The sequence below is a fragment of the Berghia stephanieae genome, chromosome 6 (genome assembly GCF_034508935.2).
Source record: "Berghia stephanieae isolate SIO BIC M18660-M18661 chromosome 6, UCSD_Bste_1.3, whole genome shotgun sequence".
In the NCBI taxonomy this organism is placed as follows: Eukaryota; Metazoa; Mollusca; class Gastropoda; order Nudibranchia; family Aeolidiidae; genus Berghia; species Berghia stephanieae.
Window position 1 is genome coordinate 14,042,303 of NC_088365.1, and position 12,500 is coordinate 14,054,802.

Genomic DNA, 12,500 nt, shown 5'->3' on the forward strand with positions numbered 1-12,500 from the left:
ACATTTGCTCACTAATAAAAATTTTCGATACATTCTCCTTGGAAAGTTTCAAACAGACAATCTCGAAATTCGTTTTAGTCAGTATCGCCAGCTTAGTGGATCCAATTATCATGTATCAGTAAGACAAGTATTAGAAGGTGAGAAAAAGTTAAAACTGATGAGTGTATTGACCCTTGTATCTGCATCAAAAGGAACGATCGCTTTGAAAGATTTGACAGACACCATACACACTGATTCTTCTTTAGACATCCAATCAAGTAACAACGAATTTGATTCTTTTTTAAATTGCCTCCAAGAATGTGAGAGCATTGACATTACACCTCAACAGTCCCAAGTTCTTGTTTTTATTGCTGGTTACGCAGCATCAAAATTATGTAAAACGACATCCTGTGAAATGTGCAGGTCTGAAATTATAGTTCAAGAGAAAAGGTTGAATCTGGAGCTCGACGACAATTACTGTTATCTTCAAACTCTTGACAGAGGAGGACTAGTCTGGCCATCGCAAACCGTTTTGGGCATTGTCACAATTATTTTCATGATATTTCAAGTGATCATTGGGAATAAAGAAACCGAGGATAGATTTTTAAGATGTAAGAACCAAAGACGTGTCATGACGGAGCTGACACTGAGTCACCTGAATAGAAAAGGATTTCACTGGTTTAATTGTGAGTCGTGTGAAACAAGTCTGGAGGAAACCCTGAAGAAAGCATTGAAACCCACAATCAATATTTTACTCAACAATTACTCTAAGAAATTGTCAGATAGAGAAGGAAATGACAGTACAAGAAAGTTAAAAACATTCACCAAAAGGATATAGATGTCTAATACCTACCAGGAATTATTTTTTGAAGACCTTATTGAGCTTAGGCAAAAGATGTGCCAGGCAGTTTTTCCTTTTATGATGTTCACCAGAATGGACCCAAGTACTATTAATTATGACATATTATTACAACCAAGATCTTTTTAATGGGCCTTAGGAAATGCACACAATAAGAAGAGTCGCAAGTTTATTTATCTAGTTGGCTGGTACAGCAAATTTACCATTTAATTTTGTCCTATAAGTTTCGCACTTCTTTTTTGTAAATTTGCATTTACACCGTTTTGATGTTGGTGTGGAGATTGTTTTGTTCTTATTGTTTTTGTTGTTGATTCAGTATTTTGTGCATAGCCTATGGCGGTTCAAAGCCCGCAGCTGAATTATTATTCAGTAACTCAGATGAGAAGGATCAGCTGTTCATTAGCTAAATAATAGATTCACGTATATGGTTGAAGATTTAGTAAACAAATAAACAACAACAAACAAACAAAACACAACAGACTAAAAATTTAAACACACGCACGAACACACTCAAAGAACTAATATGCATACCTACATAAATTACTACTGACACACTACCACTTCGCCTCTTTCTCTCTCGCTTGCTTCTCCGCTCGCTTCGTTCTGGGCCGGCGCCCGTGACGTCACATAACCTATGAGCGGGACTGTACATAACGAAGGACACGATGTGACTGTGGCCATCATTAACATAATATATTATATATAGCCTGACCGTGGTCTCCGTAAAGTTATGGCCTGATACAAACCAAAAAATGACGTCAAAATACCAGTGTTTTGTCATAAAAGAAAACAAGTCGTGAGTTGTATTCAATAGTTCAACCAATGAAATAAATTGTTTCCATGAGCTCTACTAACGACAACTCATTAGGCGGTGCAACAACCAAATAATGACGTCAAACTGCCAGTCCTTTTGGATTTCAGTGTCAGGCTATAACATAACGATGGCTACGCCCTGACACACACTCATCAACAATTGCCATCAAAAGACAAGTCTCTGGCCGGAAAAGAAAACAAATCGTGCTGTGCGACCGTAGCCACTGTAAACATAATAGGGTATAGCCTGACACAATAACCCTCTATGACTTATAGTTTAATGCCATTTTTGCAACGTCTGATGAGTTTTCTTTAGTAGAGCTCAAAGAAACGAGTGATCCCATTGGTTGGACTATTGAATACAACTCACGATTTGTTTTCTTTGTGGCCAAAGACTTTTCTTTAGACGTCATATTTTACGTTTGTGTAGCGTCTAGTGAGTTGTCGTTAGTAGAGCTCAAGGAAACAAGTTATTTCATTGGTTGAACTATTGAAAACAACTCACGATTTGTTTTCTTTTGTGGCAAAAGACTGGCATTTTGACGTCATTTTTGGGCCAGTGTCAGGCCATAACTTTACGAAGGCCACGGTGTCAGGCTAAACGTTTACGATGGCTACGATCTGTACTTGTGTAGGGAGTGGACATTGGTGGTAAAAAGTGAGCAAATCCGTATCACCCGAAGACTGCTGACACGCATCCAATTGAACATAGATCTATGTGGGATTTTATAAAAAGAAAGCTGGAAAAAATATTATTGTTTAAATGTACGAGAACGCTGTACGAAATCTGATGAACTGTTCGACACACTATATTATACCAGCAGAAACAGTCCATAAGCTGACGTCATCAACAATGAGGCAAACAGTTGTGGCAATGACCAATTCTACCGGGGGGGGGGGGGGGAACAAAATACTGAAGTGCGTCATGTATGATGATTTCAATTTTGTGCTTGATTCTGTAAAATCGATTTTTTAATGACTGATTTTAAATGTCTGCGGCTTTTTAACAGGTTGCACTTCCTTCTTGATGCAGTGAATGTACCTGCTGCTGAATCAGTATCACATAGGATTCTGCCTGAATGATGCAGTAAATGTACCTGATGCAGAAACAATATTATTGAATCAATTTTATATAGGATTCTGCCCTGATGATGCAGTGAATGTATCTGTTGCCGACACAATATTGTAGGTAAACTAAAAGGCGAGCATTCTGAAATAATTCAAGTTCTTTACATAGTCGAGCACGTGCTAGATTCGTGCACATCTATATCTCACGAAATATTGAGATACTGCGACATCTAAATTTACCAGCACGAAATAAAGTGGATGCATTGATGCTATGCGTTTAGCTAAATAATCACAACATCTGCCTGTCGGATATAACGTACCAACACACAAAAATACGTGTACCCTGAACGTTTATAGTCTGATTGAAGTTAGTGATAACGAATCATTAAAATGACTGACTAAAAACAATAACAAGGAGCTGTGTGACGTCCATTTCGCTCCATCTATATAGTCTGTCTGAGTCAGGGCGTTGTCAGAAGTTACCTGTGGCCACAACCCTGTTTTGAAATGTTTGATTATATATATATATAAATCCTAAGATCAGAAGTAGAGAAAGCCCTATACTGCATGAAAACAGGGAAGGCAAATGGAATAGATGGGGTGTCAACAGAAATGCTGCAAGCACTGGGTGAATTTGGTGTTGATGTGATAACGGACCTTATGAATGAAATATACGAGTCAACGCACATCCCAGAAGACCTTCGCACTTCTATCTTCATACTGCTACCCAAGAAAGCGGGTGCAATTGGGTGTTCGGACTACAGAACAATCAGTCTTATGTGCCATCTACTGAAACTCCTCCTGACAATAATCCTGAAAAGAATCTCGTCAAAAGTAGATCGTGAGATTTCAGAACAGCAAACTGGATTCAAAAAGAACAGTGGCACCAGGGAGGCAATTTTCGACTTAAAAATCCTGTCAGAAAAATACTTAGAGGTCCAAAAAGACATATATGCCTGTTTTATCGACTACTCAAAGGCATTTGATTCTGTTAGTCATCAGAAACTTATCCAGGACCTTGTGGCAATAGGTGTGGAAGAGAATGATGTGGCTCTAATCGCTAATCTGTACTGGCAGCAAAAGGCTCAGATAAAAGTGCAGGCAGATACAACAGATGCAATTGAAATCAAGAAAGGAGTGCGCCAGGGATGTGTTATGTCTCCTTGCTTGTTTAATTTATACACAGAGTCTATATTTCGGCAAGTAGAAACAGCACAAGGGTTGAAGGTTGGTGGCCACAACATCAACAATTTACGTTACGCTGACGATACTGTCCTGTTGGCGGAAAGTAAGGAAGACCGACAGAAGCTAATTTCAAAAGTGAACGAAGAGAGTAAAGAAAAGGGGCTGTTCATGAATGCGAAGAAGACAAAAACAATGGTGATAACAAAAAAGAAAGAGCCCATAGACATAGATATAGAAATAGAAGAGTGTCCAGTGGAACAAGTAAAGGAGTTCACGTACTTGGGACAGTTGGTAACATCCGATGCAAAGTCTGACAAAGAGATCAGGAGACGAATAATGCTGGCCAAAAATGCGTTCATGAAACTAAAGGCAATCCTCAACAACACAAATATCTCCATCAGAACACGAATGAGATGCACCAAATGCTATGTGTGGTCCATTTTCTTTTATGGTTGTGAAACGTGGACACTAACCGCACAGACAGAACAACGTATTGAAGCTTTTGAGATGTGGACGTACAGGAGAATACTGAAAATACCTTGGACAGCAAGAAAAACAAACATCGAAGTCCTCGACCTAATGGGCCAAAAACAAAAAGAACTTCTTTTGACTGTGAAGCACAAAAAGCTGTCATATTTTGGACATATGCGAAGACATGATAGTCTCGAAAAAAGGATAATGGAGGGAAGAATTGAAGGAAAGAGAGGCAGAGGAAGACAAAGGAAATCCTGGACAGATGGCATCAAGGAAGCTACAGGACGGCGCATGGCAGACTGTAACGAGGCTGCAATGGACCGTGAAGGATGGAAAGCCATGACATCCGACCTCTGGAAAGAGATGGAACCGGGTAAGGTAAGGTAATATATATATATATATATATATTATATATATATATATATATATATATATATATATATATATATATAAACTACTTCCCTGATGACTCCAGGAATTCTGGGTGTCTGGAGACGACTAAACGACCTCCCTGATGACTCCAGGAATTCTGGGTGTCTGGATACCGCTAAACGACCTCCCTGATGACTCCAGGAATTCTGGGTGTCTGTACACCGCTAAACGACCTCCCTGATGACTCCAGGAATTCTGGGTGTATGGAGACCACTAAACGACCTCCCTGATGACTCCAGGAATTTTGGGTGTCTGGAGACCACTAAACGACCTCCCTGATGACTCCAGGAATTCTGGGTGTCTGGACTCTACTAAACGACGTCCCTGAAGACTCCAGGAATTCCGGGTGTCTGGACACCGCTAAACGACCTCCCTGATGACTCCAGGAATTCTGGGTGTCTGGACACCACTAAACGACCTCCCTGATGAATCCAGGAATTTTGGGTGTCTGGACACCACTAAACGACCTCCCTGATGACTCCAGGAATTTTGGACGAAACAACGTCTTTGGATAATGTGTTAAAAAAACCGAGGTAAGAATATATATATATATATATATATATATATATATGAGAGAGAAGAGAGAGAGAGAGAGAGAGGAGAGAGAGAGAGACGACAAAGAGAGAGAGAGAGAGAGAGAGAGAGAGAGAGAGAGAGAGAGAGAGAGAGAGAGAGAGAGAGAGAGAGAGAGAATGAGATATTCAAACTTACCAGGACGAAGCTTAGTGAATCAATAGAAGCCATAACTGTTTTGATTTTTTTAATGTGTTTTTTTTCCGATTTAAAACAACTGCTCAGAATCTCTGCGATAGGAGTCCACACAAACTAACAGTAAACGCAAGCGACCAACTAGAATATATTGTCTGCCAGAAACCAAGCCTGACAATGGCGATCTACAACTGTATAAATAGTGTTCGCTGCTGCTGCTATTATGGTGCTTGGTGTGCTGGGATTGCAGGCTGCAACGTGTCTCTCTCTCTCTCTCTCTCTCTCTCTCTCTCTCTCTCTCACTCTCTCTCTCTCTCTATCTCTCTCTCTCTAACGATAATTTGCCATTTAGTTATAATCACCCGTGATGTGGCTGTACCGTTTATCCATCTACACAGAAATTAGATGACGTATAACAACAATTGCCCTTTTAAACCAATTAACCGACTGGAACATTCTGGACAAACTCGTATTTCAAAATTTGGCCAGAAAACTCGTCCTTCAAATATCGATATCAATCGATCGATTTAAATGACCCTCGTCTCTCGGCAAAAACTCTCAAACCTGAGACTCCCTCGAAATCTCCAAGGTTTGAGAATTCTTTGCCAATATTATGAGGGTCATTTACAGGACGAGCTTTCTGTCCAAAATTTTGATGACGTGTTTTTCCAGTCCACGACAGTTTACAGGAAGAGTAATTCCCTCGTACACATTCTAACTTGAGCTTTTATATAGCGCAATATCCACTAAATCTGCTCAAAGCGCTCGCTTTAAAAAAGGGTCCCTGACCAACAGCAACACGTAACATATGAAACGAGACTTGACGCCTGTTAGGAGATGTTACACATTTTTTCCAACAGAGACAAGGCTGTTAAAGGTCAGGTACTCATTTTACACCTGAGAATGTGAGTAAAAAACTTTCTCAAAGGACTCAACTATGCGCCGAGCGAGGCTCGAACCCAGGACCCTCTGATCCGAATGCGAGCGTCATACCACAAGATGTTTGTTTGTTTTCTTTTTGTAATGTATTTTTGTTTCCATTTTTTTGTCGGCTGAACAAGGGTTTGGAGCCCAATACATTCCGTGTTTGGTATTTTGTTCTTTTTTGAAGTTGTTTTTGTTTATTACTTCTTATAAACCCAAAACACGTGACGTGTCGATTCAGACCAGATTTATGTCAGAGCGGTACTGATGTGGATAATGGAGAGCAAAAGTTGTGACGTCACTCTTTCCAATGTTCCGGTTGAAATATCATTGGAAGTGTGTAACCAGCCAACCAGTTACAAATCTTTTGAAAAAAAAAAGTAAAATAAACAAGTGAAATTCTGACAAAAGTAGTTTGTTTGTTTGTTTGTTTGTTTGTTTGTTTGTTTGTTTTGTATGGTTGGTTGATTGGTAGTATTTTGCGTGAAATGGGCCTTGTCACCTTTAGAGTTAATGAAATGGAAACAAACAAACAAACAAACAAACAAACAAAATAATAAAAGGAAAGGCAATCAATGTTGTGATATTTTAAAGGTTAGACTAGAGAATCCTGGTGTTGCTGAAAATAATTGTAATGACAACGCCAGGGTTAGAATTGATATAATGATGGGTTTTGTGCTGGATGCTGGATTGTTGCTAGAATCTGTGGGTGGGTGCTGGATTGTGGCTAGAAGCTGTGGGTGGATGCTGGATTGTGGCTAGAAGCTGTGGGTGGATATTGGATTGTCTCTAGAAGCTGTGGGTGGATGCTGGATTGTTGCTAGAAGCTGTGGGTGGATGCTGGATTGTTGCTAGAAGCTGTGGGTGGATACTGGATTGTTGCTAGAAGCTGTGAGTGGATGCTAGATTGTTGCTAGAAGCTGTGGGTGGATACTGGATTGTTGCTAGAAGCTGTGGGTGGATACTGGATTGTTGCTAGAAGCTGTGGGTGGATATTGGATTGTCTCTAGAAGCTGTGGGTGGATACTGGATTGTTGTTAGAAGCTGTGGGTGGATACTGGATTGTTGCTAGAAGCTGTGGGTGGATACTGGATTGTTGCTAGAAGCTGTGGGTGGATACTGGATTGGTGCTAGAAGCTGTGGGTGGATATTGGATTGTCTCTAGAAGCTGTGGGTGGATACTGGATTGTTGCTAGAAGCTGTGGGTGGATATTGGATTGTCTCTAGAAGCTGTGGGTGGATACTGGATTGTTGTTAGAAGCTGTGGGTGGATACTGGATTGTTGCTAGAAGCTGTGGGTGGATACTGGATTGTTGCTAGAAGCTGTGGGTGGATACTGGATTGGTGCTAGAAGCTGTGGGTGGATATTGGATTGTTGCTAGAAGCTGTGGGTGGATATTGGATTGTCTCTAGAAGCTGTGGGTGGATACTGGACCGTCGCTAGAAACTTTGAATTGTTGTAAACATGGAATTGCTTTATAACAATAAATAAAACAGCTCTAACCCTTTCCTTACCAACCACAGAAAATCGTCACATTCCTCACGAAACAACCAACATTTTGTTTTCATTCTGCTTTCTTTTGAAATATGTAAAAATAAAATTCCCTTAATTCATCCAATAGGGGAAATTTGTTGCTATGGTATATTCCAAGGGAAGACTGGAATAACCAAGGTATCAGCCGCAGTGCAGCGCCGCAAACTGAGCTAGGCGAGGTGGTGACTTTCTCAAGGCCTCACAGCGCGGCGGGGTATTTGAACTCGGTACATTTCGGGTACGAAGCAAAGACCGTACCACTGAGCCACGCTGTCCCTTTGTACATCACAAAAATTCGAAGAAAGTGTTTTTTTGTTTGTTATTGCGATAAAATAAAAACAAAAAAAAAAACTTGACACTGTGTTGTAGAGCTCATTTTGCTGAACAATATCATGTATAGATAGAACGAAGATGACGCCACTCAGGCTTTTGTTATTGCTTTTTTGCAATCCGCGTTTATGAGAAATGCTCACTAAACTGTATTACCCAGACTATACACGTTCATGGTTACACACGGTTTTGTGTGTTGGTCCGTTCTACTTCCGGATGGCAATGTTGTGAGCTTCTTAGCCAAGCGCATACTAGCTATAGAATGTACTTGTTGCTTTTCTGTTTGAGTAAGAAAGGTCAATTTTTATGTCAGGTGGGTTGAAGTTCTGAGGAAAATTTCTGAAAATTGCTGTTCTGGTATGGAGAGAACTAATTAAATTGATTAAGTACGGAATTAGATTTCGCACTCTGAAAAAAACAACAAAACAAACAAATAATAGACCATCAGAGCCATTGGGTGCATAAAGACGGAGCTTATCCCGCTTTCTATAGATAGTATGCGCTTGGCTAAGAAGTTCACAATATTGCCATCAGGAAGTATAACGGACCAACACACAAAACTTTGTTTAACCATGAACTTTTATAGTCTGGATAATACAGTTAAGTGAGAATTAATCATAAACGTGGATGCCAAAAAACAATAACAAAGACCCGAGTGACGTCAACTTCATTCTATCTATAACGTGAAACGTACAATAGCAGTTTCTTTCTACACTCGATATTGAGAGTGACTATAGAAAGAAACGGAAATGACGTCACTCAGTTCTTTTGTTGTTTTTAGACAGCCTTGTTATTAATGAGTTAGTTCTCTCTAAATTCTATCAATATGACTATAAACGTTTAAGATTACACATACAGATTTGTGTGTTGGTACGTTAGATCCGGCCGGTGGATGTTGTGGGTATTTTACCTAGACGCATAATACCACTTCCCTCCATATCAATGGCCCATTGATCTATCCTCTGAAGTTTCCTTTTGCAAAGACGTTACTTCAGAGGTTAGATCAACGAGCCATCGATATATATATATTCAATCCCCAGAGTTTTAAATCACCTCAAAGAATGCCGACCGCTCCGATTGGTAACCAGGTGGTAGCTTACACACTAATGACAACAACAAGGGGGAGGGGGAGGTGATTGTGATTGTGTCGATAGATAAACATGAAAACAAAATGGTAATCAGTTCGAACATAAACCCCCAATAGATAAAAACAAAAACCGATCACTCAATCTCCCATGGCAACTTTTGTACCTTTATCAATGACAACTAACTCAGGCCGTGACGTCATGCCGGAGTTGAAACAACACGAAAAGCAATTTTAACCAGTTATTTAACTTTGGAAAAAACTCGTATTTAGAAATTTGGCCCGAAAACTCGTCCTTCAAATATCGATTGATTTAAGTGACTCTCAACTTGGCAAAAAACTCTCAAACCCGGGACATCGTGAAGTCCTAGATTTGAGAGTTTTTGCCAAAATAATAATAATAATGATAAAGATGATGGTAATAATACTAATAATAATAATAATAATAATAATAATAATAATAATAATAACGATAATGATGATGATAACAATAATAATAATAATAATAATAATAATAATAATAATAATAATAATAATAATAATAATATTAATAATAATGCTGATGATAACAATAATAATAATAATAATAATAATAATAATAATAATAATAATAATAATAATAATAATAATAATAATAATAATAATAATAATAATAATAATAAAACTTTTAAAGTTGCGCATATTTTTTTTGTTACGATTGATCTGGCTGACAAAACTGTTGTGTATTGTTCTTAAACGCATCGATAGGTTTGTGATGTATGGGTTTTAGTTGTGGGTGGCGGAAGGGAGGGGCGGGGTGGGGGGTGGCGATTTATTGACTTTGTTAAACATCGAATTTAATGATGGGTGCGCCTTTGTACATGGTTTGTATTTATTTAATCATTATCATTATCACCATTATCATCATTATCATCATTATTATCATTATCATCATTAACATCATCATTATATCATTATTATCTCGCGTGCGCGAACTCAAAGAATGCGGAGTAATGACAACGTTTACAAGCAAAACCACCAAACACCAACATCAACAACAGCAACAAAATATACACCACCACTACCATCACCATCACCATCACCACCACCACGACCATCATCACAACTACCATCATTACCACGACCACCATCGCCATCCTCACCGTTACCACTATATCACCACCGTCACCATTATCTATCACCACCACCACCACCACCACCCTAACTACCATAACCACGACCACCACCATTTCCACCATCACCACATCACCATCATCACTATCACCACCACCACCACCACCACCACCACGATAACAATCACCACCACCACCACCACCACCACCACCACGATAACAACCACCAACACCACCACCACCACCACCACCACCACCACCACCACCACCACCACCACGATAACAACCACCAACATCACCACCACCACCATCATCACCATCATCACCACCACCACGTTTGGGGCAGGCACTGCTACAGAAGGAACGAAATTGACGGTACTCAGTTGTTTGCTATTGTTTTTAGCCAGCCATTTTTATGAGTGTTTCTCACTAAATTGTATTAATCAGACTATAAACGTATAGTTGAGTCCTTGGAGAAGGCTCTTTACTCACATTCTCTCACGGTACTCATGTGTAAAATGAGTACCTGGCCGTTATCGGCGTTGTCTCTGTCCGAAAAAAAAATGTAATATCGCCTAACAGGCGTCATGCCCCGTCCTACATGTTAAGTGTTGCTGTTGGCCAGGGACCTTTTGTAAAGCTCTTTGAGGAGGCTTAGTGGATATTGCGCTATATAAAAGCTCTTATTATTTACACAAATGCCTGCTCCCTAATTTCTCAATTTACTATTGTGATTGGATATGTCCTCAGAATGGATCTGAGTGCCATTCCCAGGATAGCCCTAAGGAGGCCCCCCCCCCCCCCCCCCCCCCCCCCCCACACCAGGGAAAGAGAAGAAGAGGCCGCCCGCTGGAGACCTGGAAGTGGAGCATCGAAAGAGAAATGAAAGCTAGTGGTTGGTCTTGGGGACAGATGACAAAAATGGCCGCCAACAGGGAAAGATGGCGTTTCACCGTGTCAGCGTTATGTGCTGATCAAGCATCTAGGGGATAAGGATAAGGATAAGTAAGTAAGTAAGTAAGTAAGTAAGTAAGTAAGAAAGTAGTAAATAAGTAAGTAAGTAAGTAAGTAAGTAGTAAGGATTGCGATTACAGGAGGCCTTAGCACGTTCTTCGAGATAAGGGAAACAACCAAGCATTCCTTTAATTAACAATTAACCCTAAGAAATAATAAAGAAGTGTGGGGGGAGGCGAAGTGGCCGAGTGGTTAAGGCATTGCACTGTGACCCGGAAGTTTCCTGTTCGAGCCCCGCTTCAGGCACTTTCGTTGTTTTCCTTGGACAAGCTTATCATAACCCCCCATTTGTTCACTTGGACAACATGGGTGATTCCTGTTGACATCCAACATCATGTTTGATGAATTATCTATCTATTTTCCTTCGTGGATTGCCTAGACGACGGTATCTTATGATGTCGTGGCGGACGGGCATAATTAAGATTAAGAAGACAAATTAAAATTCAGTACCCCTAACCCGGGAGGCCTTCCGAAAGCTCCTACATCCCCAGTATTCTTTATTTTCTATAATGTTCTAGTAGTGGGTTTGGGATGGGGAAACTTTTTTTTTAAAGTCTCCCCCCTCCCAAACCCCTTATAGAGCATTCTTTAAAAAGTTTCCCCCCTCCCAAACCCCCAACTAGAACATTATAAAAAAAACAAAGAATACTGGGGATGTAGGAGCTTTCGGAAGGCCTCCACTAACCCTGAAGCGATTACTTACATACAGAACGCTGGAATAACTGGTCGGCGTGAAGACTAACGAAGGATTGAACGGTTGGAGCGTTTTCATTGTTTGTCAATCTTTGATTACCTTGGGTATATTTCGTGTGTGTTTTCGTTTTCTTGTATCCGTTTCGTTGTGGTGTTATTTCGTGCTAATGTAACTGCCCCCTCTCCGTCCCCTCCCCTATCTGTAAAACATGCTTTTTTAACTCTCTCATTACCGACCATTTTCAGTATTTTCCCAAAATGACAGGCTTACCCAGCAGAAAAATTGTTTCT

General features: G+C 40.0%; 1 protein-coding gene across 4 annotated transcripts in view; it reads right to left on the bottom strand.

Annotated features, from left to right (window-relative positions):
* Nucleotides 1-12,323, bottom strand: part of LOC144974520 (uncharacterized) — a 28,906-nt gene extending 16,583 nt beyond the window's left edge. The window contains exon 1 of one of the 4 annotated variants that reach the window (XM_078917454.1): nt 12,220-12,323. In XM_078917454.1, the coding sequence (XP_078773580.1) occupies nt 12,220-12,288 (69 nt within the window). In that variant the 5' untranslated portion in view covers nt 12,289-12,323. Of the gene's footprint in view, nt 1-5,521; nt 5,761-12,219 lie in introns of those variants that run through there. The other 3 variants (XM_078917452.1, XM_078917455.1, XM_078917453.1) reach the window with 3 other exon arrangements.
* Between the last annotated feature and the right edge of the window lie 177 nt (nt 12,324-12,500).